Source organism: Drosophila montana, unplaced genomic scaffold, assembly GCF_035044405.1.
Source record: "Drosophila montana isolate Dmon_TW-CO22-7 unplaced genomic scaffold, ASM3504440v1 contig_3218_1, whole genome shotgun sequence".
Taxonomy (NCBI): domain Eukaryota; kingdom Metazoa; phylum Arthropoda; class Insecta; order Diptera; family Drosophilidae; genus Drosophila; species Drosophila montana.
Window position 1 is genome coordinate 2,414,573 of NW_026998098.1, and position 27,240 is coordinate 2,441,812.

Genomic DNA, 27,240 nt, shown 5'->3' on the forward strand with positions numbered 1-27,240 from the left:
AGAAAATATTGGGGCACAATATACTTTACAGTTCAAAATTCTAAAAATGTAATACCAATTGCTGTTATTTTTTTTTTTAAACAAATATCTTGTCTTTCATTTTGCGCTCATTCAATATAACTATCGATAGGCTAACCCCAAATATCGATGACAGCAGAGAATGCAGGGAATCGTAAGTGTCCAGCTCTAAGCAACAACAACTCTAGTGAAAAGTCGGCAGAGAAATGCAACGCCAAATTAACTAAATTTGTAGCGAGAAACAACACAAAAGCCCACAAAAGGCACACACAACAGAGCCACAGAATATCGGCGGAGAACATCAGGAAACGAGCTGACACAAGTATTTAGCGACCATCGGCGGCTGGCGAAATTTAAATGGCCAATGGCAATGGGAACAATATCAATACGGACGATGCTGCTGCTGCTGCGACGGCTGCAACGACAACAGCACAAGAGCAACAGCACCTGACCGGCGACGGCAGCGGAGCCTGCGGCGATGTAAAGCTGCCAGCAAGCGCGCGCGGAAGCAACGTTAACGATTTGGTCGCTGACTTGTGGCTGAATGGCAGCGGGAACAGCAGCAGTCGCGGCGACTACACAAATATCCGGGCCACAACTGGCGCAGCAGCAGCTGCAACAGCGACCGCAGCGGCAACGGCAACAACAAGTGCGACACTCAGCTCGAATGTTGGCTCTTCCACCTCCACATCTACGTTTTCCTTTAAGCACTTTCTCAACAGCAGCGGCACAATAATAGCGCCAAGCAGCACAGTCACATCCCTGGATCCAGCGGTCGGCACGGGCGGCAACAGCGCCGGCGGCTGTGGCAGCAGTAGCAGCAGCACAAATGTATCTGCGACGGCAACGTCAACGTCGCTGCAAACGTCGACGGGCGCACGGCCGAAAGTGCCGCAATCGGCATCCGTTAGCCACATGCAGCCGGATTTGAATGGCAGCGCCGCCTCCAAAATGAAACGTTCGCCGCGTTTTAGCTCCTTTGACTCGCAGGCGAGTCTGGCCGAGTATGCGGCATGTGGCGGCGGCACCGGCAGCGGCGGTAGCTCTAGTTCCGGCACGCGTTTACGTCCGGACCTGCGTCTCGAGGTGGAACGCAGTGGTGTTATGTTAGATTGCGACGACGACTATGATCATGTGGGCCTGGCCCAAGTCCGAAACAGTCGCCTCTACGATGAGCGCGCCGATGATGGTGAGTAGCTGCCAACAGTAAAAGGTTCTTCTAATATCGCTTTACATGATCTTCTCTTTAGACATATTTCCATCGGCTGCCTCCAATTTGCACGCGGCTGCAAGCAGCTCGCGTTACGTGCCGCGCTCCTATTCCAGCTATGATATGCCGCCGCAAGCTGCTTGCGCCGCAGCATCGCCCCGTCGTCGCGCTGCGTTGCGTCCGAATCGATTGGTTCTGGCCTCGGCGGCCAAAATGAAGCTCGATCTGCCGCTAGACGCGTCAAACGTGGCTGGCGCCGCATCGGCTTTGCCGGACTTTGTGCAGGATCATTTGCCGGACGCCTGGTGTCAGGAGGCGCATCTCAGCTCGCCGCCCAATTCGCCACTGGGCGCTGCGGAGGCGCCCAGCTGCAGCGGTGCTATGGGCGGTGGGGCCCTGCTATTACCCGCCGCCGTGGCCGCTGGCCTGCCCAGCGTCTCGACGCTATCAGCGACTGGCGGCGAGGCTGCTGGCTCGACGGGTAAAATGCTGCCCGATTTTCTGTCCGACGGCCCCATCCTTCACTCGTCCCAGCGTCTGGCAGATGTAGCTATTGGGCTGCCCTCGAATTCCATAGACTCGCCGCCGCAGGAGGCCGATGGAGGCACGTCCACGCTGCGCCAGGAAAACGAGCGACTGCAACGTGAGCTGCAGGAGATCCGTGTCGAGCTAAATGTTCAAACGCGTCGCGCCCAGGAGTTCGAACAGCAGCTGCTGGCACTTGCCGATGCGCGACGGCGCGAAACACTGGCAGCCACGGCCCAGACACAAACTACGCAGCGTCTGCGGCGTCAGGTGGCACAGCTGGAGGTGAATTTCTCTGAATTCTCGATCATAGATACAAAGTCTTATATAATTTAAAATCTTTTTAAGGCGGAGCTTTTTGAGCTGCGCGGTAGCAGCGATCAGGTGTCGGGTGGTGCAGCAGCCGCAGCCGGTGGGGCATCGGTGATGACGCCAGGCAGCAGCCACAGCAGCAGCAGCAATACATCGCGTCCGTCCAGAACGCATCAATTGTCGCGCGATTTGCTGCGCGCCGCCGACAATGCAGAACAGAATTTGAGGTGAGTGTTTCGAGAGTTGGCTACGACCACTTTCAGAGCTATACTCTTCCCTTCTCTCTTTCTCTGTCTCTCTGTGCCACAGGCAATTATTGGCGGGCGTGGATAATCTACGCCAAATGGCTGCCAGCCTGGAACAGCCCGCGGCGCCAGCAGCCACGCCCCGAAGCCCCAACTCTGATTCGTACACCGACTTTAATTAGGCAAAGAAGCTTGTTTTGGGTGCAGTTGTTGTTGATGCTGTGTGTGCTTTTTACTCAAATTGATTCAGTTTTGTTATTTGTAAGCCGCCCAACCTACGCCACCTAGCGCTTGTTTTTAGCAACCGAAAACCTTTTTATATCGAGCTATATATTCATACTATATCTATATACAAATAAGTGTATTGTGAAGGATCCGAATTGGAGGCAAACGGCGATGGGAGCATCAAAGCGCAGACTCGTGATGTTGATTGAATTACCGGATATATAAATTATACTATAACAAAGTGTAGAATATATTTTAATTTTGTTGTATAAAAAAAGCAAATGTTTATAAAAAATTATCGAAAAATCGAAAATAATAATTGTAAATTAGTGCAAAATGCAAGATCAACAAATAAACTAAACACACGGCACAGTTGCATTTCGAAATGCATAATTTAATAATATTGAATTAAATCTGCTAACAAGGGAATTAATAAACAATTAAACGGTAAAAACTGCAGCAAACACTTTGGATCACAGAATCCATATATTTATATATTTTGTTAAAAACAAAATTATATTTAAATAAATAATAGAGAACAAGAATCTGTGCACTTGTGTTCGTAGTTTGTGCTTCAACCAACAAATGAAATAAATTTCTGAGCAAACAAATATACTTTCTTTTTAATTTTCATAAACTTTGCTTGAGCATTAATTGGGGTTAGATCAAGATATGCTGTTTAATCGAAACAGATCTTGTTATTTATATGTAAGAATAAATAATTTCCACAACTATCAAGAAAAAGACTTGTGGAAAATGAAAGCTGAAAGTGAGAGTACATCATGCATAACATTATGTCATATTTTCCTCACTTACCTGTAAGACATTGAGAACCCACAGAGATCCCAGCCTTGACATTGTAGAGCGTCCAATAGATAAGACATCTCTGTATAACACACACACACACACACACACACTCTCTCTCTCACAATCTCTCTTGCGCTCTTTCATTTTCCAGCCGATTGGGGATTGTTTACTATTCCAGTGACAGCCGGGCGCTGGATTTGCATTTCATTTTGTTCAGTTGGGGTTTTGACGTCGTTACGCGCGGTCCGATTCCATTTGATTCGTGCGAGATCGGCGGCCAATAACAGTTTTATTATTTACAGTTTCCAGTGCAAAAGCAAAATTGTTAAATTCTAGACAAGTAGACACATTAATCAGGAAGTGTAGCATTAACTTGCAACATTTGCATTAACATCAGGAAATTCACAACTGTAGATTATTACAGAACAGTCAACATGATGTCGAAGAGAATATTGGGTAAGTGAAAATGTTGCCTTCTAGTATATATAAATAATTACTTTGTAGAGATACACCTACGATTGTGTTCATCACAGTTAACGTTAAAGAATTTTTATTTAAAAAAACCGACTCTTAATTGCCTTTCCACCCACAAGCAAAGAAAAGTGGAAAACAACATTTGCACATTTCACCCGACAAATTTTGATTATCTTTAATTCGAAATTTTATTTTTAGAACATGTCTATGTGGGGCAAATTCGTTCTTATAATCACATAATTGGACTATACTGTTAATATTTTATGCCCTTTGTGATGCCCATAAATTATAACAGTCTTATCAATAAATATATTTCTTGTTTTGAACAAATTTCATCCAATTTTCGAGCAACCTGACAGAATAAATTAACTGTGAAAATATTCTTTACATATTGTTAAATAGACATAGACACAATGTATGCAAAAATTATGGAAAACAAAATATTTAACAAAATTTAATGTGGTTTCTAGCTAATTTTTCTTATTTTCCACCCAATGCTTATTATTATTTCTATTATTTCTATACCAAATCGTATGCCTAGTTTGTAGGGTATAAGCTCAACTTTTCATTAAAATTCATTCAAATTCAACTTTAATAGAAATGTTTGTCGACCTTCCGCACACGACGGCATTGCCCGACCGATTGGAAACTGCGCACATAAATACGGAACGTGATATGAGAATAACCGAATACCCTGCAATCCCTGCAGCACCAGGTCTAATCACGCCGGCTCGCGTGGACAGCGTGCGATAAGGCGCCGTGGCTGATAATTTGGCAGGTGCTCTTATTGTTGTTTTTCATTGATAAGAGAGCGAGAGATATGATTGCACTTGTCCGGGGGGTATCGCATCTAATTACTTTTATAAATTGTTACCTTAGGACATGTTGCCGTGTGTACACTACAGTAAAATAATCGAATGTTCTTTTATTATACCCTTGCTGCTCACTAAATATAAGTATTTATAATTCGAATAGATTGATAAACTAAACGTCTAGTTATCTATATGAACTGTTTAAGTTTGGAAGTTAAGTTTATGACATTTTATATAACACATTTTAACATATCCAGGAATTGAATTTAATGGAATTCTATCAAAAACTTTACAATTTATTAAATGTTGGCAAGAGTATTAGAAAGTTGGCAATCTTTATTTTCATATTGATTTAAGCACAGAAATCTGAGTACTTTAAACTCTATAAAAGTGTTTAAATGAATTTAAATTTTAAGATTTAATAATATTAATAATTTAAAAATTGTATCTATCAAGCGTTCTTTAACGTAAAACTCATATTTAAAAACTTTAAAATTTTATATAGTTTTATAAACATTTTGGCAAGGGTATTAGATAGTTGGCAATCTGTACTTTCTTATTGATTTAAACACAGAAATCTGAGTACTTTAAACTCTATTAAAGTGTTTAAATTAATTTAAATTTAAATTTTAAGATTTAATAATTTAAAAATAATTTAAATAATTTAATTTATCAAAGGGAATTAGATAGTTGGCAATCTGTACTTTCTTATTGATTTCAACACAGAAATCAAAGTACTTTAAACTCTATAAAAGTGTTTAAATGAATTTAAATTAAAAGATTTAATTAAATGCAATTGTTTAAGGAACTTAAGACCGCAGAAATATGTGCGCATTAATCAACAATTGAGTCAAATTACGCAACAATAACAACAAGTGCAATTTCCCTGCAGCACCGCAGCCAGTTTTGTTGTGCACAACTCATTGAATATGCACAATGGCGAGATCCCATGACTAAGATATCAGACAGACCCCATATATAGCCAGATCGGCAACTGCGACTCAACCAGGTTCAACCCAGACAAATGGGTCTCGATTTCAATTTATTTAGCGGCTCCCCTCGTCCCTTCGCCTGGCGCTTGACCATTGTCAATTTGCATTCTCAAACGTTCCATTTATTTATTTATTTACGTATGAACCATGTTTGCTTAAGTTCATTTAAATATGTTTACTGAATGTCACGTGTTTTGAGTCCGTTGTCGTAAAGAAATAACGGCTCTCACGCTTGACCTACCTGAAATTATTACATCTTTCTAATGGAGATTTCTTATAAGATGTTTGTTTTTTAATGTGTTTTTTATTGGGTTTGTCAGCTATAGTTCATTAACTTTAAAGCTTGTCGATGCTGGATGAATATTTTAAGAATCTTTTATATAACAAACGGAAACCAATCGGAAACTCGGAACCTTATATACCCTCAAAATCATTTGTCTTACGAAGCCTTAGTGAAGCTCGCGAATGCTGAGTTTGATGAAAATATCTTGGAAAACATATTTTGACATACAAACACCTTTTTTTCGACCGATTTTTTCTATAAAGCTATAGTTAGTAATATAGTCAATCTTAATAAGATTTGTCACATAGTTTAAATAGTTAATGCTGTCGTTGGTCAAAATAACTTGATAGGTAAGAAGTTTTTTCATATAAGAACTGTATTATCGATTGATCGTTCCTTTGACAGCTGGTCCGAGATAGTTAAGATCTTGCCATGTTTGTTCAAGATATCTTGATGAACAAACAAGTTTTCTATACAACAACCTACATTACGACTGATCGCTTCTATTGTAGCTATATGATATAGTGGTCCGATCCGGCCGGTTCCGACATACGTACTGTCTGCAGCAGAAAGACAGAACTATGAAAAGTTGCAAGAAAGTGACAGCCGGACATGGCTATATCGACTCGGCTGTTGATACTGATCAAGAATATATATACTTTCAGAGGTCGGAGATGACTTCTTCTATGCGTCAAACATTTCATGGGTATAATATTTCGATAGTTTAGTTTCCTTTGTAACTTTATGGTCTACGAAAATATATATAAAAATCGGAACTAAATCAACATTTTTCTACGATTTACCAAAAATGTTAATATCTGGCTTAGAATGAGTAGAAAATTGGCATATAAATGAATAAATGAATCAAATTATAAAAACTGGGTTTGTTTTGAATTCTAATTGGAACCATTTGTAATTTGATCATATCTATTAATCAAAAATGTAATTATTTATACCATTATACCTGAAATTATATATTCCTAATAAAAAATTCCCCAAGTTCTCATACGAATGAATTAAAACTATATTCGCATCGACATTGTTTAAGAGAACAAAATAGCTAATGAGTTCCTGCTAATTGAGCTTTCAAAACGTATCCACTTGAAACTTATCTTGCTGCTTCTCTCTGGCTTACAGCTCAGACAACACGCCAGCTGATCCGCACCAGCTCCACATTGCACTCGAAGGCGGCGCCGGCGGTCATGTCGCAGCAGCAGATCGAGATGCCCGAATGTGAGCATCGGCCGGCGGCGTACAGTGGGCCCAGCTACGAGCAAATCCTGGAAACCCGCAAAACCCATCTGACGCCCAATTTAATGGCACACTTCAAGAAGCCGCTGGTCATCCACGCCGGCCACATGCAGTGGCTGTACGATCACGAGGGCCGTCGCTATCTGGACATGTTTGGTGGCATTGTTACCGTCTCCGTGGGCCACTGTCATCCGTAAGAGATCCATTTTATTCGTCATTTGATCCATTTTAAAGGATTTACTCACCCTCCAGCAAAGTAAACCAGGCGCTGAGTGATCAAATCTCCAAGCTGTGGCACACGACGAACATTTATATGCATCCCAAGATTCATGAGTATGCCGAGCGTTTGACAGCCAAGTTTCCGGGCAATCTGAAGGCCGTGTGCTTTGTCAACTCTGGCTCGGAGGCCAATGATCTGGCCATGCTAATGGCGCGTCTTCATACCGGCAACCAGGATATCTTAACCTTCCGGAATGCCTATCACGGCATGTCGCCCTATACAATGGGTCTGACGGCACACTCCACGTGGCGCTATCCGCTGCCGGGTGTGAACAATGGCATCCTGCATGTCATGAATCCGGATCCGTATCAGGGCATCTGGGGCGGCTCGGCTTGCCGCGATTCGCCCGTGCAGACAACGCGCAGCTGCAATTGCGCGCCCGACGATTGCCAGGCGGGCACGAATTACTACAATGAGCTGGAGCAGACGTTCAAGTACTCGCTGCCCCGTGGCAAGGTGGCCGCCATGTTTGCCGAGTCCATTCAGGGCGTCGGCGGCACCGTGCAGTTCCCCAAGGGCTATCTGAAGCGGGCGGCAGCGCTGGTTCGTGCCAATGGCGGACTCTTTGTGACGGACGAGGTGCAAACTGGCTTTGGCCGCACGGGCGACCATTTCTGGGGCTTCCAGGCGCACGACTACACACCGGACATTGTCACCATGGCCAAGGGCATTGGCAATGGCTTCCCTCTGGCCGCTGTCGTGACAACGCCCGAGATCGCCGCCTCGCTGGGCATGGCGCTGCATTTCAATACGTACGGCGGTAATCCTATGGCCAGCGCCGTGGGCATAGCCGTGCTGGACGTCATCGAGGAGGAGCAGCTGCAGCTCAACTCCCTGGAGGTGGGCACCTATTTCCTCAAGTGCTTGCAGGAGCTGCAGCAGCGCTTCGAACTGATCGGCGATGTGCGCGGCAAGGGACTGATGATTGGCGTCGAGCTGGTCAACGATCGTGAGACGCGTGCTCCGCTGGCTGCGCCCCATGTGCTGGACATCTGGGAGACGTGCAAGGATATGGGTGTGCTTTTCGGTCGCGGTGGTCTGCATGGCAATGTAAGTTGTGGCTGTCTGGCAACGTCAAAATATTTGTGTGTCCATATTAAGTTGGCTGCGCCTGAATATTGTGTGTCCATGTTAAGTTGGCTGCGCCTGAACATTTCATCAAATGTTTCATCTGTGTATAAAATCATCTTTCGGGCTGCCTATTGTGTTTTGTTTGTCCATTTTAACTCTTCCATAAGATTCTACACAAACTAATCAGTATTATGTTTATGTTCCCTTCTCTGTTCCTATCCCTTTCTTCATGCATCTCTGTATCGAATGTTGTACCCACAATTCATTGCAGGTGCTCCGCATAAAGCCGCCCATGTGCATTAACCGCACCGATGTCAGGTTCGCTGTGGATGTTCTCGGCCGAGCCATAGCGGATACATTGGCCAAGCAGAAGTAGATATCGAAATTCAGATTGAAATTGGCAATTAACTAGAGGAAGAGACTTTGCCATTTGAGAATGCATTTATAGAATAGCTTTACGTTCAAATTCATTTACGTAATAAAGAACAAATTGAAGACTTGTACCGTAAATATCTTAAAACTGGTTCGATTTTCCAATATATTTACCTCGGTTTCGTCTATTTGGAATGCGTACTAGAATATCGTTAACATATCATATAAGTAAAATATGCACAGCATTTTAAAAAACACCATGATCTAATTCGTAAACACTTTGGGTTTATTTTCCTAACTCATGCTCATACGCCAGTTTCCTAACTTCAAGTATGTATAATCTTATAATCTTATATTCCAATCTTTTGTTTAATTAATTGCTTAACAATTGACTTTACTTTATTCATATAGGTGCTCAGCTTTAGGCCGCCCCTGTGCCTCAATTACGAGGATGTGGAATTTACTTTGCATATTTTAGAAACAGTTTTCGTGGAGCACATGAACAAAAGGCCACGCAGCTGGAGAACAATAACAACCAGAAGTCGTGGCAATCACTAACATTTACAATATTTTATATAATATTTATTACTTAACATAAGATCAAAATAATTGAGCTGAATTTGAGAGCAGCTTAGAGAGCGCAAATCGAATTGAAAAGCAGACTGTGAGCATTTTACATTCCAATGACACTGAGCGAGGCTTCACCTTAAATGTAGTTATTTTTAAAATTGTATATATATAAATGTATATATATATTGTATATAGATATTTTAGGCACAGCATTTTCATTTAAGAGAGTTCGATCCTGTTTTGGCAAAGACTGTACAATAGTTGAACTCTCGCAAGTATTTGCGACAATTCATTTAGCATTTGGTATGTTTTTTTGTTTGCTTCTAAATTTCTAATTTAATTTGTTAACAATAATTTAACTCATTTTGCAAATGCAAACTATGTCTTAACACTATTTAACACAATTCCTATTCGAATCAGCAGACGCCATCGTCAGCGGGTGTTGTTGTCACTTGTGGCTCAGGCAGGAGCCCGATCTCCGTTGGCTAGACCTGTATATCAATGGGTTTGCCATCATTGATGTAGTCCGACGAGAGCAACGTTTCCGACAGCTCCTTGCGCGCCTTGTGCACCACCCAAAACATCAGCGCGAGACCACAAATTACCTTAAGTTCATAAAAAGAATATTAAATTAACTAGAACTTATGTTTAGAATTTAAAATATAACTATTAACTTGCATTCTATACATTGCTAGCATTGCTTATTAATTAAAATATGACTAAGTGTATAGATTAAGATACAATTAGAATACATTGCATACTTTTAGGCGGTGCGCGAATATTAGAAAACTCTTTATAAATCTTGAAAATGTCATTCCCACTGTGAAGCAGAAAAAAGTAAGCAACGCAAAAAGCATTTCCTCATCCTTTTGACTGAAATTAAAGCCCAATAAAAGGGCAAGCAGCGAACTAATGCACTTTGCGCAATCAACCATCAAAACAAGCCCTGGAAAATTGTTAACTTAATTTGGCACGCAAGGCATGTTAGGTGCAGGTGCAGGTGCAGTTGCAAGGCAAACAAAAATCAATAAGTCTTAGAAAGCCAAACAAAATGGTTGCAAAGCGTCTTACACAAGGTTAACAAATATATATATATATATGTACTACAATGCAGCTCACCTCGATCACGAAGCTAATGTAGCCCGTCAATTTGGTATTGTGATCATTGAGCACCTCGTGCATGGAGCGCAGCGTGGAGCCAAGATAAACATTTATTGTTTGGGCGGGCAACAGGCCCAGAAATGTGGCCAGGTGATAGTCCCGCGCCTTAATCGAACTGATCTGTAAAGAAAAATGGATTGAGAGTGTGTTAATATGGATAGACCATGTCCAAATCGGATCGCACCCGGGCTTTCAATTTGATGTTGACCATAAACCGAACCCCATTGGGCAATAAATGTAATATAAAATATATATATTACTCAATGATTGAACCCTTATCTTTACCAGATACTGAAAACAGAGCGCAGTCGAACGAAATATTTTGCTTAAAAGTAAATAACTTGTAAAATTCAGCCCCTTTTTGGGAAAATATACCCCTTGTGGGTGGAAAATGAAGTACAAAGATATTCCAAGTTTCGTTCGTTGAAAGCCCTACATTAAAATTGAATGAACACCTATTTCAGTGATTTTTGATATTCCACTCGCAGCTGTGGAAAATTGGCGGTTCTGAGCAATATTTTGCGAGGATTGCACGCGTAAAATAAAGATGTCTTAAAGATAAGAAAAAATCTAAGGCCGCAAAATAACAGCTAGTATTATTTAATAAAAATGGAAATCGGCAATTCTTTAACCAAGGTTAAAAATGATTAGGAAATTATCAACGCATTTCAATCAAAAAATATTATTTAATTTAAAGAGAGCTAACGCTCTACATTCATTGACTTTGTGTCTCTTTTATTTACTTTAGAAATTGTGCCGTATTTGAAGATTGAGCAAAACCAGTTTTTACAATTTCAAGTTAAAATTCTCATTTACCTTTCAGCTGGACTTTAATTATTATTATTTATTATGGTTGGCAACAGCAGTTGTTGTTCTTGTGAGAAATTGAGCGCAAATGTGACTAATGCGTCATTATAAAGTGTGACTATTTGCAATTCCAATTCTTAGGTTGAATTCAACACGGATATACTTTGTTACAAACGCGGCCCTACGAAACTGAAATAACTTGGGAGCTTTACGTAATTCGTTCGACCTATTTTGTATGTGAGACATGTGAGAAACTTCTCTGTGGACGCATTCGAAATACGTAAACATCAGAAAAACTGAATAAATATATACACAAAAAAAGCGCCACACAGATGCAAACAGACGCTTGACTATACCGATTGTGTATATATGTATATATATATGCGAGTACATAAGTATACGCATTAAGTATAGACATATGTTCGGCCCTGACTGATAGTCGCCAATAAAAATTAAACTGAAAGTTGTAAAGATAATCGCGAGCTGCCTTCCAGCTCAGGTCAAAGACGAAACAATGTTCGAGTTCGAGCAACTCATTCGATACGCTTTCTGAATAACTTGTCAAAACTTTAGTAGATAAATATATCTATGCATTTAGGGTAGGTTTATCGGTATCAGACTATAATGTATTTGACTTACTCCAAAGATGACATTTTGCAATCCAAATGGAATCGGCGTTAGACGCGTAAAGAGCACCACCCGAAACGCCTTGGGTCCAGATATAACGCGCAGTATAGCTCGTCCAGTCTCATTTTTGATCAGTCTGAAAATAGCATCGCGCAAAAATGAAGCAATTAAAGAAATAAGAAAACAGCTATAAACGGCAGGCCGAAACGAAAATACCCTTACAAATGTGTACATTGCAAGTACTATAATTGAATTCCGAGAAACTGCCAGAACAAGTTATAAAGAATACAACAAAAAACAAGTTAGAGGTTCTAGTCGGGAGCTCCCGACTAGGGGATACCCTAAACCCTCTTCCTCCAACAGGCGATAGCTAAAAAAGGAAAGATACTTGATATATATATATACTATTCTAGAAGCTAAATGTCAAGTTTGGTGACTCTAGCTCTTATTATTTACCAAAATTGCCCAGTAAACAGGATTTCGATATCGATTTTTATCGATTACTTGGGAAAGGGTCAAGATATCGAATATCGGAAACAAACTCGATCTGCGCGGGAACTAGGAGGACCTGCAGCTAAACCTACAGAACGACAGACGGACGGACAGACAGACGGCTATAGATGCTGATCAAGAATATATATACTTTATGGGTTCGGAGATGCTTCCTTCTGCCTGTTACATACATTTGCACAAGTACATTATACCCTGTTTACCCATTTTTAATGGGTTCAGGGTATAAAAAGCACAGTCTTCTATAGACTATAATCATATTTGAATTATGGTAATTCATCTGGCCAGGTATCACATAGGCTATACTCTTTTTAAATAAAAATCCTAATTATTTTTGAACTGGTTATGCTGTAAATCGTAAGTGAAACCAGTTTCAATTGCATTCTACGTTAACTGTCTTCAAACTAGATTAGCCTAGTCAACCACTTTCGGGCTTCTGGTACAGTAAATACCCCCATATAAATGACACTTAACTTATTAGTGTTCACCTTTATGATTTACGTTACGCATGAATGCCCAACTTTGGTTGGGCACCTATCAATTATCGAGGTATGTGTGTTTATACAGGTAATCAGAGTTCAATTCGAGTCAATCAAGTGCCGAGGCCCGTCCGTAAACCAGTTTAGCACCAAATACCCAAATTAACGGGCAACATTTTCGTCATTTAGTGGCCAGGCCTTAATTTATGGTTACCTCATTTGTTACCCATTTGTCCGATTCGATGTGCAGATAGTTTCTGCTATTGATAGCTAGCACGTTTCGTTACTCAAATATCAATAAATGCGACTCATAATTATCATAATTAGTTATAATTGGTCGCACGGCACACGCCCAGCAATTCATTTCATCAAATCAATGTGGAAATTGTGTAGAACTGTGAACAAAAAATAATATGCAACTCTTGTGTACGCCCATATCTCATTTCCGCTCTATTTGGTGTCTTCCGTGGCAGTTAAAAATTGACAAACGCTAAGAGTGCTAGAGTCGAAAATACCCTGTATGTGAGATTTCGAATGTATATGATAAACTAGCAGGTATTGCCCGGCCTTGCCCGTGGAGTTTTTTTGTGCTAAGAGTTTTTGGATATTACTTGTCCACTAAGTACACACCCGTGGAAAATTTAAATGTACCCATCTTGATCTCCATTTCTATTTAAAAATATGCTTTAAGTGCATCGAATAAAGAGCCAGGTATTTGAATCAACGGCTTCATGTTAGTCTTTTGGGGAAAATCTTGAAGCGAAAGAATAAACTTTCGTTTATTAAACCTTTGACCCGCATTTGCCACCCAAGAACGTAACAAATAAATTCTCACAGAGATCTTTTAATATGATTTTGAAGCCGATCGGATAGTAAGCAAAAGTTTCATACAAACGTTTTTCGCGTTTTTTCCATACAAGCGGGTGGAATTTCCCGAAACCCCGTCTTAAAGTGCACTTTCATCTTATAAGGTAAATAGGCTGTGCGTTGATCATCAATCAGTCAATCAGTCAGTCATTCAGTGACTCAGTCAGTCATTCAGTCAGTCACAGTTTTATATATATAGATAAGTAAGCCACATAATATCCAGAATTCTTATATAATAGATGCTGAGTTCGGATAGCAAGGTGTATATGAATATAGGTATTTATATTAATTAAGTGAGCAGGGCAGGTAAGTGCAAAATGTCTGCTCTATTAACCTAATAAACCTGCTCACATATACCCTTTGTTAACAATTTTAGGCTATTTAAATTTGCCATAACAAATTTGTTTACGAAATTTACCTTTGCAGGGTATTCAAATGTACCTTAACAATTATTTTATTGACATATTGCAATTATTTCAACAAACTTTGAAATGCAGGCAAAGAAACATACGTAATTTCTACTCAAATGGCTATTTATAACAGTCTATAAAGCGCTTTTTTTATTGACTGATAAAGCAATTGAACCATGGAGCAATTGAGTTGGGTGCGGGAGCCAATGCATGGAAGCGTTTTACAATTTGATAAGGCATATATTTATATATGTATATAGAAATGTATAGAAATATAGGAAAGCGCCAAGCAATAAATTTAGGGGGTTTGCTTGTAGCTATACGAAAACTAAATTAACTTATTTATTTAATTATTTAATGTATATTTCTGATCATGCGGGTTGAGCCAGTCAAGCTTTGTATACTCTGTACGCGTAGGCAAAGAGAGTATATTGTTTTATATTTCCCACATTTGTAGGCCCAGCTACAAGGATTAATATTTTCTATCGCATTCTCTTAACGTTTTTTTATTAATATTTCCCCTCGTTTATAAAAAATATAAACGCACATTTATAATAAATCGTTATTTAATGCCAACTAAAATATGGCAAACAAAAAATTTGGTAGCATTAACTGTCTTTGTTCTGTTGTTGTTCTTTTATCACAAATCCCCTTATCACATGCAATACGAGCTCATGCTCTGGGGCCGCTGGACACATTGATAGCTAAATGACGTACGTATTCGTCTATTTTGTTGAAATTGGAAACTGGGCTTGGTTGACACATTTAGTTGACCAAACTTTTTGAGATTGGGCGTTTTTTGGAGTAGCGCAATTCCTCGACATCGCGACTCTTGGACACGCATTCGCCCGTGAGTAGCTCCAGTTCGCGACCGTCGTTGATGTGAATGCAATCGTTGAGAATGGAGAGGACGCCTCGGAATTCCGGATAGGCCTGGAGGCAATCGTTTGGTATATATATGGATAGCTGCAGCGAGATCACGTTGCCGGGCATCAGATGATAATTGAGTAACTGGTCGCTGCTGTCCCCAAAGTCGAGGCCCACATGCCGGACCAAAGTTGAAAAACAGTTGAATCTAGCAACTGCCTTCAACAAGTCCGATCGTCGTATTAAATTTGTGGGCAGCACACGCAGCTCCTGGAGGTGCTCCGCCAACAGTATAAGATAGGCCGCGTGCAGTTCGCGGGGCGTGCGCACAACCGAGTTGGAGGTGCGGATCAGGAAGCAGAGCTTGGAGCGCATCTCGACCAGCATGTTATAGAGCATCTTCTGGGGCGGCTTAAAGCGTCCACAAATCGACCAATATCTGGCCAGGCCGCCATAGTAGCCGGCGTACTGACAGGATGCATCCATTAGCCAAATACTGCCGATGCCCGGCACCAGCCTGGGCTCATACGGCATCGGTTGATGCGCGTATCGCTGGCGGCATTTGTTAGCAAAGATCAGACCCAGCTGGCGCTCATCATGCTGCGCCTCGTGCTCGGCCATCAGCTCCTGCAGCGACTGAGCTGCTATGGAGTTGGCGCGCCTGATAGCGAGCAGTTCCCGCTTGGTCTTGAAGCTGCGCACGTGCTGCATCAAATGACGTGGACAATCGATGGGCAGCTTGAGCTGCTCGGCCACCTCCCTTATGACGTCACTCACCGGGCTGTTGTCTTGGGTGTACCACAATTTGGCGGTGACATACTGCAGTCGCTGCTGCAGCGTTTTCTTTAGGCTTAACAGTGAGAGAACCTCGTCCACATTGAAGCGCTGGCAGGCCAGCTCGGCCAGAGCGGGATCTATCTCCTCCTTCTCCAGTGGCTGGAAGAGTATGGTGCGCACTTCCAGTTGTCGATTGCGCATCACCAGGAGGACCACGCCCGGCAGCAGGCAATCGCATAAGTATAGAAACTCGGATTTCTGGCGAAACGGGTAGCCCGTAATGGCCTGGGCACCGGTCACGATCACAGCATGCGTATTGCCACGCCTTCGGTCCCTGTTATGATCCAGCCGATCCATGACTCGCCAGCGATGCAGATTGATCTCCTTCGGCACCATCACCTCGACGCGCTGCGGATCTCCCGTGAGATAGTCGCCGGTTGTCCACTTTGTTGCCAGCTGTTGTTGCCGCATCACGGGCAACGGCAACGGCTGCATTTCCTTCACAAAATCCGATGTATCGATGGTCGGTGGCGCTGGCTGCAGTATCCCAGAGATATTGTCGTTGCAGATTTGACTTTGAGGCAATAGCATGCTGGCCCATGCTCGAAAACCTTTGAATTTTGGTATTACACGCAACATAACTGACAAAATTAAAATAATACAGGTGCGGAATCAAAAACTAAATGTAAACTGCTTAAAATCAAACATTAATATAAAAATATATGTTTGTGAGAGTTAAGCATAAGCATGCGCAAGTGTGCTCGACTTGCAGATACCCTGTACCCAGCTTCGAGTTGAGTTTCTTGCCTCTGGCTCTCATAATCCCCGGTTTAAGCTTACAAAACCAGATCTGTTTATCGATATTTATCGATTTCGTGATCATTCATGTCAAAATGAGTGCAGCCATAAATATCAGCGTGACGGACAGACGAACATGTTCAGGTTTAGATAATTTTAACAACATAAATAAGCATGCGCAAGTGTGCTCGACTTGTAGATACACTGTACCCAGCTTCGAGTTGAGTTTCTTGCCTCTGGCTCTCATAATCCCCGGTTTAAGCTTACAAAACCAGATCTGTTTATCGATATTTATCGATTTCGTGATCATTCATGTCAAAATGAGTGCAGCCATGAATATCAGCGCGACGGACAGACGAACATGTTCAGGTTTAGATAATTTGAACAACAAATAGATTCAGTTCGTAAGTTAATTGCGCAATAACATGACTAATTATTCGAACTCCTCTCGTTGAGAACGCAATTTAAGTTATTGTCAACAAACATCTACTTTGTCAGGCACCTGCGAAAGTGGAAAGCGAGTTACATTCATTTGTGGGCAATTCTTGAACTATAATCTTAATAGTTCTGTCACATTCGCTATAATTTTGAGTGCTAAAGCTTCTGCAGAAATAAGTAAACGTAATGTAAAAGATAAATAGTTGACAGGCTCCTAAAGTCTATTATTTTATTTACCCTGAACATTTCTGGAGCCTGTTATAAAACAAGCGAGTTTGAACGGGAAAAGACACTGTCCACAATGCATTTGAAAGTTCTGCAATTGGCAATTGTCGCAATAGCATTTATTTCCAGCTCTACGGGTTCTGCGAGCTTGGAGCGAATTATCAATGGATCTGCGGCACAGCCAAAGGAGCTGCCATATCAAGTGTATTTCTATGCCTTTGTTGTACCTCTAGGCTGGGCAAAGAGCTGTGGTGGAAGCATAATTTCCCCGCGCCTAATTCTCACCGCTGCCCATTGCCTAAAGGGCGATATGTAAGTAGGTAATAGACCATATTTTAAATGGTTTAATCAGTTTTCTTTTTCGCCCTAAAAGCACTCACATTGATGTTTATTTTGGCGCGAATAATCTTACAAATATTGAGGAAAAAGGCCAACAACGTTTGCTTTTAGACATATCGCATGTGGTGCTCCACGAGGGGTACGATCCCAACACTTTTATAAACGACATTGCGCTAATCAAACTACCAGCTGATTTACAATTCGATGACTATATACAACCAGTTGCCCTGCCCGAAGATGATCTAACCAGCTACTCGCATCGGGCGGCAATTGCCAGCGGCTGGGGTTTGGTCGATTGTGAGTAAACTATTTAAAATGCAACATTTTAGACTGATTATGTGTGCAACCCTTTTATTTGCTAGTTGTTAATCGACGACGAACCGACATACTTCAAAAACTCGATGTAATGGTCATGTCCAATAATGAGTGCAGCGCTGAATTACTTAAAAGAGTCCCAGGCAAATTCTTTACGAGCTCATTCATATGTTTATTGCCGCCGAAGGGCACAGGTCCATGTAAGGGAGATTCTGGTGGACCGTTAGTTGTGAAGGACTCCTTTGACAAGCCTCTACTGATTGGCATAACCTCGCATTGCCCTGTCTATATGTGTGAAAAAGGTGTACCATCAGTGTACACACGAGTTTCATCCTACTTGGACTGGATCGAGCAGGCAAGAATTTATCAATGGTAAGAAAAAACCCTTCGTTTCAAAGTGTCTAATAAACAAATTTTCGATGACAGTTTATCAGTGCCAATTTCTGTTCTGGCCGAAATATATAATCATTTATGACAGTGTCAAGAGAAATTGAGAGAAAGTTAGCAAATCTGAAAATCGAGTAGATACAGGACATGGGTCCGTTTGTCAAATTGGGAGTACATAGTCTTGTATACCACAAACAGATCATGTTTCCTTTCAAACAATTTCACGCCATAACTCGATTAATATCGATTTTTAGACTATATATATTATATGTAACACGAAATTAAAAGAAGTAGATGATTTTATTGCCATAAATCGATTAATATCGATTTTCAGACAATATACTTTGAGCATAGCTCGAAATTAAAAGAAGTAGCTGGGTTTTTTGCCATAAATCGATTAATATCGATTTTCAGACTATACATTTTAGGCTTAACTTGAAATTGAAAGAAGTAGCTGATTTTATTGCCATAAATCGATTAATATCGATTTTCAGACAATATACTTTGAGCATAGCTCGAAATTAAAAGAAGTAGCTGGGTTTTTTGCCATAAATCGATTAATATCGATTTTCAGATTATATATTATAAGCATAACTCGAAATGGATAGAAGTAGCTGACTTTATTGCCATAAATCGATTAATATCGATTTTCAGACTACATTATAAGCATATCTCGAAATTAAAAGAAATAGCTGGGTTTATTGCCATAAATCAATTAACATCGATTTTCAACCTATATATTTAAGGCATAATTCGAAATTGAAAGAAGTAGCTAGGCTTATATTTTGCGAAGTATAATTAATATTTTAATTATTTTGTTGGCTGAATCGATGATTATAATTGATTAAAATAAAAAGTCGAAACAATTTAATTTAATATTTAGCTTCCAATATATTGCGGTTGGAAGTCTTTGGGGCAATTATTTTACTCGTCTGCGCTTTTTGACGAGGAGATTGAAATTAATATTATAAAACTGAATTGCCCGTTTTCGGATCAGCCCCATTTTTTGTTACTTACTTGTGCACGGATATGCGATGCCGACAGCTGCGTATTGTCGCATGGGCGATGGCTATGCCCACGTTTGCGCCGAGCATTACCGTTAGCCAGCCTCTCCAGCAGCCGAACAGGTAACCAGCAGTTATCAGCAGCACAAGGTAGCCGACGACAATGGGGAAGCTGACGAGTGTGAAGAGCGCCATAAAGATGACAAAGATTAGCCAGCGATTCTGTGTCTCGATCCAGAAGAGCAGCTCCTTGGCATAGTTGCGCGTCAGGTAGCCGGCAACCACGATAATGCCCAGCAGCCCAATGGGCACCAAATAGCTGAGATACCAGTTGCGCATGATAAAGGCGTGCGCGCGCAGCCAGCAGGAATTGCGACGCAGGTAGGAGGAGCAGGAGGAGCGATTGTGATGGCGTCGATTGCTTGCGCTGCTGACGGGACTTATTAAAAACGCATCACATTCGCTGCTCTCCTCGTTCGCAATCTCTGCACAGCTGTTGCCGTCGGCAACTGTCGCTGGGATGCACTCGCTGACGTCCATGTCACAACAACTACCGTTGGCTTCCAGGGGGTAACGCGTGCTTGTGCCGCTGTAGCTGTTGCTCTTGATCAGCTGTGGCGAGGCCAGGGATGAGCAGGAGGTGGAGGTTGAGCCGATATGTACCATGGAATCATCCATAATGAGGTTTTTGTATTTGTGCATGTGCATGTTAATGTTGTTTGCATATCTGAATGTGTTATTTTTATAGTTATTGTTGTTGTTGTTGCTGCTGCTGCTGTAGTCTGTGCTTAGTGCCAGTGTTGTTGTGGAGGCGCTCATTTTGGGCTTGCAATGTGCTAAAATTTTGTAACATTTACAGTTATTGTTTGTATATCCCGTTCCCCTCTCTGACACAGCTTATTGGCATTTCATTTTCTCTTTCACTTTGCATTGTTTTGTTGCTGTCATTCGAAGAAATTTCACTTTTACTTGCTGAACTGCTTGAATTTGAAATATGTTATATATAAATAGGTAATACACGTGCAATTTGCAAGTAGGCCGCCAAAGAAGAATTACTCTTTTTCACACACAAACAGCGGGGACTCAATTTACTTCAATAAACAAAAACCGTTTTTTCGTTTTTTGATTCAATTAACTAATAAAAACATATATAACTGGATCGCTGCCTAAAGCGAATTGTTTTGAAATTTATACACACTAGCAGTGCTAAAAAAAAAGCCAGCAGATAATTTAAAATGCAATCACAATTTGGTTTGTATTTACGAACTTTTTGTCGCACCAAATAAATAAAACGCCAATGCGCTGACACGTCCACCCACGGAGAAACAAAATATCATACTAAAAGCTGCAGTGTGACCAGAAGTCGTAAATGACAAAACATCAACAAATTTCAAATCCACAAAGAAAATTAAAATTGATTCGCCGAAGTTTGCATACTCTGTATTAAAAAATCTCGTTTGGTGCAGACAAAGACATTTTAACAATTTTTAAATTAAATAAACATTTAATTTAATAAACATTAATTATCAAAGTTTTTATAGAACAAGTGTATTCTGAATATGTGTGCTTCGGTTATTCCAACTCCTGATCGGAGGGTAGTTTCTTAGAGCTGCGTGACACGCACGCTATGCTCGCCGGATCCTGTAAGACAACCAGACGCAAAAAGGCCAAATTTAGAAGGAAGGCCTGACTAAGAAGCTCACGTTGATAACGCTCGGCCTTGGAGTACATAGTGCGCAGATTTGAAGGGAATTGCACTTGATTACGCAAATTAATCTGCTCGTCATGATCCAGTTGCTCTTCCATATTGTAATACGTGCGCATCATGCCCAGAATCGTGTCCTCAGAGGAAACGCGTTCTGTGCCCACCAGATGATTAAACAACCGAGCTGTGAGGAAACGACGCAGGTAAAAGAGATTTGTCTTGATTTCGCCGGGAGCAATGCGCGCCATCAGGGCATAACTCAGCATTGAGGTGACTTGGGCCTTCTGGATGTTCACATTCTGCTGATCAATGCTGCCGGGATTACTACTGGGCTGCGCCATTTGCGGGTTTTCCATTATATAGCAGTCTGCCTGGGGAATTTGATGCGCCACATAGAGACAGCGCCGCACGAGCTCGGCTAAATGCAGTTTCTTGTCGTTTATCTCGTGATGCTGCCAATGGCTAAGCACACATGGTGAATTTTTAGTGTCCGGTATTTCCAGGCGCGCCCAACTAACACTCGTCACACCAATGCGCACACCCACACTGGACATAATACCCTGACGCTGCTGCTCATCCAAAGCGGGCGTTATAAATGGCGCCGTGCGAGGAGCTTTTTGAGTTTTGACGCTGCTCTGGGTACTGGGCGCTGGCTCCAGAAGACTCTTGTAGAACTTGGCTGCCACCTTTAATCCGAAACCCTCGACATAAAGTATATCGCCAAGTTCACGCAGTGGACCATTGCGTGCTTTCCAGTTGTGCAGTTTGTTCGCGCGTGCCTTTGTTATGTCGTATCTACAACTTAAACATAGTTAAAAAGGTACTTTGAGGTGTTCAGGGGACGAAAACCTTAGAAGTTGATCAATGCCGTTTCCGTTGATAACATCCAGTATAAGCCTACGCTGCTCCTCTGTATAAGATGGTAGCTCGATGGGTTGCTCTGTATCGTTGGCGATTATGGGCGCCGTTGGTATCTGATTAGCAAACTGGCACACATAATTAGTTGTTAAGGCACGCAGTGTGCGTTTTAGTTGAAAAGAGATCATTATTTAATTTAGGACAACGCACAAATTTAAGTTCTTCATAAATTACGCAAAGATAGCCGGTTTGTTGTTATTTATCATACCAGTGTGACCAGACAAGAAAAGCGGGCAAATATTCTTAAAAACAGCTGATTGTAGCTGGTGCAGCTGCTGCAGCTACAGCTGTTTGCAGCATCCAAATATTCGGAAAAGTCCATTTACAACTAGTAAACACGTAGTGTTCGCAAGGCGTAATACATTCGTTGAAACTCGGCACGCACGCAACAAGATAAAGCATGCAGTTTTCCTGGATGAAGGTGGCCATTTATGTGCTAACATTTCTAACATACGCATATTCTGGGTACGGATCTAGCACAATTGTGCATCTTCGGGATGCGATCATAGCGGCGGAGGCGATATTTGGTGATGTTTTTAAGAATTTCATCACAATTGTTCGCAAGTTTCGCACAGTGCATGAGGTATTTGATGCTGCCGTCGAGGAAAACTGCGTGTTTCAGTGCCCGGCGCCCGATGGCGGTGGCACGGGTAAGCATTTGACGCAAACACACATATTTATTATGTAAATCAAATAGCCTTACACTGACGTGTGCTTCTTGTTTTTCAGCGCCGCGGCCCGTGCAAAATAAATTCTATGTGCCCACCGCTGATGGCTGCGGTTCTTTGGGCTTGAGAATCAGTACTGAATACCTTCCCGCTGCCGAAATGGAGCCATGCTGCAATTCGCACGACATTTGCTACGACACCTGCAATAGTGATAAAGAGCTGTGCGACTTGGACTTTAAGCGTTGTTTGTATAAACACTGCGACAGCTTTGAGAAGTCTATTGCCAGCGACTTGATGACCAAGGGCTGCAAGGCGGCCGCCAAGATGCTGTTCACAGGCACATTAACGCTAGGCTGTAAATCGTACCTGGATTCGCAGCAGCGTTCGTGTTATTGTGCTCCTAGCAAATCGACTAATTTTAATGGAAATAAGTACGCGAATAGCAAGGAAAAACCGCAGAAGCAGAAGTATGGCTGGAAGGATCGAAATGAAATCTAGCAAGGGCTATGTAGATATAAATACACGTTATTTGTTGTCGTTTGTAGTTCCTTTCGTGTTAGTTTTTAAATTATGGTTGTACTTTTCTACCATTTGACGAATTTTTCTAGCTTAATGCCAAAGCTAGCATAGTCTCAGTATTTTTATACCAAGCACAGATCATTAAACAGATATTGTGTGAACTCGATATTACAATTCCTATTTCAACAGTTGCCTGAGCAAATTTTGAATAAAGAAGCACGCTTTTTTAAATTTGCCTCGTTGAGACGTTTTTTCAGTATTTTGGGATTATTTATCGATAATTTAGAACATAAAAGAGTATATTTTTTTATCGAGTCGTCGATAAGTTGAGACACTATTTGTAGTTTGCAACACTAAAAGTTTACTTTAGCCAGCACTTAAACAACACAAGCGCACCACGAAAAGATTTTGCAACCTAAGCTGAAGAAATTTTAATGTAGCTTAAAATTAAATAAATCTTGCAATGGGCTATGATGTCAATCGCTTCCAAGGCGAAGTGGACGAGGAGCTAACATGTCCCATATGCTCAGGTGTTCTGGAGGATCCGCTGCAGGTTTGATATCAACAAAAACCAACCCAAAACACTTTTCATTTGGTGCTTTGAATATTTCACAGGCGGTCATGTGCGAACACGCCTTCTGCCGTGGCTGTATTAACGAATGGCTAACACGCCAGCCCACATGTCCCGTAGATCGCAATGCACTAACAACCGCGAATTTGCGAGCTGTGCCGCGCATATTGCGCAACTTGTTGTCCAGGTAGGTCACCCACACATATATGTACTTTGTACAAGAAGTTAATGAGTGCTTTTATAGACTGTCGATTACCTGTGACAATGCGCCCTATGGCTGCACAGCTGTGCTAAAGTTGGATGCCTATAATTCGCATTTGGAAGATTGCGTCCACAACCCGAAACGGCCGTTTCCCTGTGAAAAAGGTTGTGGCTTTGACATACCCAAGGATGAACTTAAGGATCACAACTGTGTGCGAGAGCTGCGCGCGTTAATTGTCAAACAAACTGAACAAATTGGCCAACTCAAGACAGAAATAACTGATCAGCAGCTAACCATCAATGAGCTAAAGCGTGAGCTGCAGTTATTCAAAGATTTTATGCGTGCCATGCGCGTCTCCAATCCGGCCATGCGTGCCATTGCTGATCAAATGGAACGCGATGAGGTGATACGCTGGAGCAGCGCTTTGGCCAGGGCGCGTGTTACACGCTGGGGTGGCATGATTTCCACACCCGATGATGCACTGCAGGTAAGAGAAACAGAGTCCGCAGCAGCAACTAACTGACATAACTAACCGCTGGAATTTTACAGCTAATGATCAAACGCGCCCTGTCAGAGTCTGGCTGCCCGCCACACATACTGGATAGCTTAATGGAGAACTGCCACGAACGGCGCTGGCCCCGGGGTCTTAGCTCACTGGAAACGCGTCAAAACAATCGACGCATCTACGACAATTACATATGCCGCCGCATACCAGGTGAGTTTCCTGATCAGCAAATCATCCGCAACTGTTTCCCTGACTAATAAAAGGTTTTGTTATGGCAGGCAAACAGGCGGTGCTTGTGCTCAGCTGTGACAATGTGCACATGACTGAGGATGTGATGGTCGAGCCGGGCCTGGTTATGATATTTGCGCATGGCATCGAATAGGCATTAACCGTACGGCAGCTACATTTAACTAAATACTTAATGTATGTCAAATAGTGCTCAGTTTTGTTGTTTCCTTGATCTAATGCATAAGCCTAAGCATAAAACACATTTGTCATATTAATCATTGTAGCGTTAAGTTAAACTCGAAAGCACTTTCACTACTATAAAAAGCGCCTCATGACGAATCTCAAGTTGAAATTTATATTTAACTTTATTTCCATATACACATAGTTCATTATATATGTATGTTCATATTCCATTTACACACATTCGTGTGTGTGTAGCAACCATAAGTTTTTAATTAAGCGATCTCAGCAAACAAATTTTGTTATTGTTCACTTAAACGCGCTCGATGCACAGAATATGTGTCTTTTAACTAATTGTGTCTTTTATTTAAGCAACTTTAAAATTTACTTAATGTGTAATTTAATTAAAACAATTTAAGAAATTCCAAATATTACAATTTTCATTGCAATTTCATTAATATGAAGAGTATTGGAATTAAAAGCTACGACACAAAAACAATATCTTCAATATGTGAACATATATCTATTCATCGTATAGTTTCTGATTGATATTGACTGGCAATAATGCCTATTTTGTGCAATTTCAGGAAATCCTCTTACCAGGTCATTATTCATGTACAGTAACTTAATTTGGAAATGTATTAAAGGGCAATCACACACACAGTTTTTAAGTTAAAATCACGAACAGCTGCGCAATCGCAATGAAAAGTTCACTGGGTTGCGCCGTCACAACTTTTCGTCGCCCCCAACCCCAGCCTACAATTACACACAGACACACACGAGTTCTGGGCATCATCTGTTCCCGAAAAGGAAATTCAATAAGTCGCCCAACCAAAAGCAGCATCAAAGAAATCAAACTAGTTCCTGCATGAGCTTTGAAAAAAACCAAAACCGGTTACGGCTTTTGTAGACGTTTTTTTTTCTCTCTCGTTTGATTATACAAAAAGTTGTTTAAACCTTTGTCTTTGGTGTGTTGTCCATCTTTTGTTTCGTTACATGTGCCAAAAATCGATTATGATATGCTGAGACAGCTATTGGTTAGAAACATTTAAATATTTATAAGCGTAATTAGCACTTCGAACTAACAGGGGGCGCCCCCTGGCGTTTAAAAAGTGAGAGTTTTAGTTGAATAAACCGCAATCGGGGCGCGCAGCTTCGAACAGTCGTCTGTGGTGCTGCGTAGCTGTTGGACGTGCCCTGAACGTTTGGAAGTGTTCACTTTAAGACGATTAACAAAACACAATGAATTTGTCAATTTGTATGCTAATCTTTGTAGCCGTTTGCCTAGCAGCGACGTCAGCGGCGCCGCAGCTAAGGCAGCGCAACGAGAAGCAGGTTCAGGAGGGATTGCGTAAGTATCAGACCATAATCGATTCCTATTGTGAATAAGAATACTTATTGATCTGACACCCAACAGCTCCAAAAGGCGCCACCATCGAGGAGGTAGTCCTAGAGTCGAGTCTGCACATTAAGCCCAAGGCGCGTCAGAATGTCAGACGCGTCCGATCCGCGCTGGATGACACGCTGCGTGAAATCTATATTGCACACAAACGAGTGAAACGTCAATTTGGACATGGGCGGTTTGGCGGCAACGCTCAAGTTGGCACCCAGGCCGGCGGCACCAATAGCGGCGTCAATGTGGGCGCTGGTCCCAATGGCGGCACTGCCGATGCCAATGTTAACCTCAATCCACTCGGTCCCCTGGGACCTAATGGCTACAACCAGGAGCAGTCGGCCTCAAATGGCGCGGCTAATAGCAACTTCAACAATGGCTTCGATTCCGGCTCATCGGCAGCCAATGCCCAGGCCCAGGGCTTCCAATCGCAAAGTGCACTTGGTTCATTTGGTGCATCCTCCGCCAGCACGGCTACCCAATCGCAAAATTTGAATCCATTTGGCAACAGCAACTCTGCGGGCGCCTCACACAGTCAAGTCTACAAGCTGCCCAACGGTCAAACCATTAATTTTGCCTCCACTAATAATTTCGCCAATAGTGGATTCGGCAACACTGCCAACAGCCATGGTGGAGCTGTATCTGTGAGTGGGTAATGCCATGCCACAGTGAAGGTATTCAATGTTACGAAGAATGTTGTGCAAATACGTATAACCGATTTTTAACAAAATTCAGGTGATTTTACCCTATTTATACAATTCTTACAATATTGTAAAAAAGCAATAAAATGACCGCGTCGAAAATAATTCTATAAAAGTATTACCAACATATACGTAACGGCTTATTATGCCTTATTTGCTTACCATTTACTTGTCATTAACCAGTTTCCACAA

At 41.7% G+C, this 27,240-nt stretch overlaps 9 protein-coding genes across 14 annotated transcripts; 6 read left to right on the plus strand and 3 right to left on the minus strand.

Moving 5' to 3' along the window:
* The first annotated feature begins 37 nt into the window (after positions 1 to 37).
* l(3)04053 (lethal (3) 04053) lies at positions 38 to 2,936 on the plus strand. 2 transcript variants are annotated; one of them, XM_064689470.1, is made up of 5 exons: positions 38 to 172; positions 254 to 1,207; positions 1,269 to 2,038; positions 2,102 to 2,292; positions 2,375 to 2,936. In XM_064689470.1, exons 2-5 carry the CDS (start codon positions 376 to 378, stop codon positions 2,490 to 2,492), a joined length of 1,911 nt encoding a protein of 636 aa, XP_064545540.1. In that variant the 5' UTR covers positions 38 to 172; positions 254 to 375; the 3' UTR covers positions 2,493 to 2,936. The 2 variants fall into 2 exon arrangements, with proteins under 2 accessions (XP_064545540.1, XP_064545539.1); XM_064689469.1 differs by having other exon boundaries at positions 49 to 1,207.
* A 527-nt stretch (positions 2,937 to 3,463) lies between these two features.
* LOC135433410 (transmembrane protein 64) lies at positions 3,464 to 20,776 on the minus strand. 2 transcript variants are annotated; one of them, XM_064689473.1, is made up of 5 exons: positions 20,726 to 20,776; positions 19,472 to 20,435; positions 12,055 to 12,178; positions 10,567 to 10,728; positions 9,438 to 10,052 (listed from the first exon to the last, which is right to left on the minus strand). In XM_064689473.1, exons 2-5 carry the CDS (start codon positions 20,275 to 20,277, stop codon positions 9,933 to 9,935), a joined length of 1,212 nt encoding a protein of 403 aa, XP_064545543.1. In that variant the 5' UTR covers positions 20,278 to 20,435; positions 20,726 to 20,776; the 3' UTR covers positions 9,438 to 9,932. The 2 variants fall into 2 exon arrangements, with proteins under 2 accessions (XP_064545544.1, XP_064545543.1); XM_064689474.1 differs by lacking the exons at positions 9,438 to 10,052; positions 20,726 to 20,776 and adding an exon at positions 3,464 to 3,674 and having other exon boundaries at positions 19,472 to 20,649.
* Positions 3,560 to 10,161, plus strand: LOC135433409 (alanine--glyoxylate aminotransferase 2, mitochondrial). 2 transcript variants are annotated; one of them, XM_064689471.1, is made up of 4 exons: positions 3,560 to 3,798; positions 7,041 to 7,347; positions 7,407 to 8,484; positions 9,289 to 10,161. In XM_064689471.1, exons 1-4 carry the CDS (start codon positions 3,777 to 3,779, stop codon positions 9,433 to 9,435), a joined length of 1,554 nt encoding a protein of 517 aa, XP_064545541.1. In that variant the 5' UTR covers positions 3,560 to 3,776; the 3' UTR covers positions 9,436 to 10,161. The 2 variants fall into 2 exon arrangements, with proteins under 2 accessions (XP_064545541.1, XP_064545542.1); XM_064689472.1 differs by lacking the exon at positions 9,289 to 10,161 and adding an exon at positions 8,777 to 9,015 and having other exon boundaries at positions 3,561 to 3,798.
* LOC135433636 (xaa-Pro aminopeptidase 3) lies at positions 14,799 to 16,664 on the minus strand. Its single transcript, XM_064689789.1, has one exon. It carries the CDS (start codon positions 16,589 to 16,591, stop codon positions 15,074 to 15,076), a length of 1,518 nt encoding a protein of 505 aa, XP_064545859.1. The 5' UTR covers positions 16,592 to 16,664; the 3' UTR covers positions 14,799 to 15,073.
* On the plus strand, positions 17,470 to 18,497 carry LOC135433455 (brachyurin-like). The gene is made up of 3 exons (XM_064689551.1): positions 17,470 to 17,725; positions 17,787 to 18,049; positions 18,115 to 18,497. The coding sequence occupies exons 1-3, from the start codon at positions 17,490 to 17,492 to the stop codon at positions 18,441 to 18,443; spliced, it is 828 nt and encodes a 275-aa protein (XP_064545621.1). The 5' UTR covers positions 17,470 to 17,489; the 3' UTR covers positions 18,444 to 18,497.
* Positions 20,777 to 20,872: 96 nt separating the features above from the next.
* On the minus strand, positions 20,873 to 27,228 carry LOC135433411 (uncharacterized). Of its 2 annotated transcripts, XM_064689477.1 has the most exons (3): positions 27,211 to 27,228; positions 22,013 to 22,149; positions 20,873 to 21,958 (listed from the first exon to the last, which is right to left on the minus strand). In XM_064689477.1, the coding sequence occupies exons 1-3, from the start codon at positions 27,211 to 27,213 to the stop codon at positions 21,031 to 21,033; spliced, it is 1,068 nt and encodes a 355-aa protein (XP_064545547.1). In that variant the 5' UTR covers positions 27,214 to 27,228; the 3' UTR covers positions 20,873 to 21,030. The 2 variants fall into 2 exon arrangements, with proteins under 2 accessions (XP_064545547.1, XP_064545545.1); XM_064689475.1 differs by lacking the exon at positions 27,211 to 27,228 and having other exon boundaries at positions 22,013 to 22,209.
* On the plus strand, positions 22,429 to 23,293 carry GXIVsPLA2. Its single transcript, XM_064689488.1, has 2 exons — positions 22,429 to 22,731; positions 22,811 to 23,293. The coding sequence occupies exons 1-2, from the start codon at positions 22,482 to 22,484 to the stop codon at positions 23,245 to 23,247; spliced, it is 687 nt and encodes a 228-aa protein (XP_064545558.1). The 5' UTR covers positions 22,429 to 22,481; the 3' UTR covers positions 23,248 to 23,293.
* Positions 23,541 to 25,383, plus strand: elgi (E3 ubiquitin-protein ligase NRDP1 elgi). 2 transcript variants are annotated; one of them, XM_064689479.1, is made up of 5 exons: positions 23,541 to 23,821; positions 23,884 to 24,026; positions 24,084 to 24,528; positions 24,591 to 24,756; positions 24,810 to 25,383. In XM_064689479.1, exons 1-5 carry the CDS (start codon positions 23,732 to 23,734, stop codon positions 24,926 to 24,928), a joined length of 963 nt encoding a protein of 320 aa, XP_064545549.1. In that variant the 5' UTR covers positions 23,541 to 23,731; the 3' UTR covers positions 24,929 to 25,383. The 2 variants fall into 2 exon arrangements, with proteins under 2 accessions (XP_064545549.1, XP_064545550.1); XM_064689480.1 differs by having other exon boundaries at positions 23,547 to 23,821; positions 24,825 to 25,383.
* Positions 26,102 to 27,166, plus strand: LOC135433419 (circumsporozoite protein). Its single transcript, XM_064689487.1, has 2 exons — positions 26,102 to 26,305; positions 26,372 to 27,166. Exons 1-2 carry the CDS (start codon positions 26,197 to 26,199, stop codon positions 27,001 to 27,003), a joined length of 741 nt encoding a protein of 246 aa, XP_064545557.1. The 5' UTR covers positions 26,102 to 26,196; the 3' UTR covers positions 27,004 to 27,166.
* Positions 27,229 to 27,240: the final 12 nt, after the last annotated feature.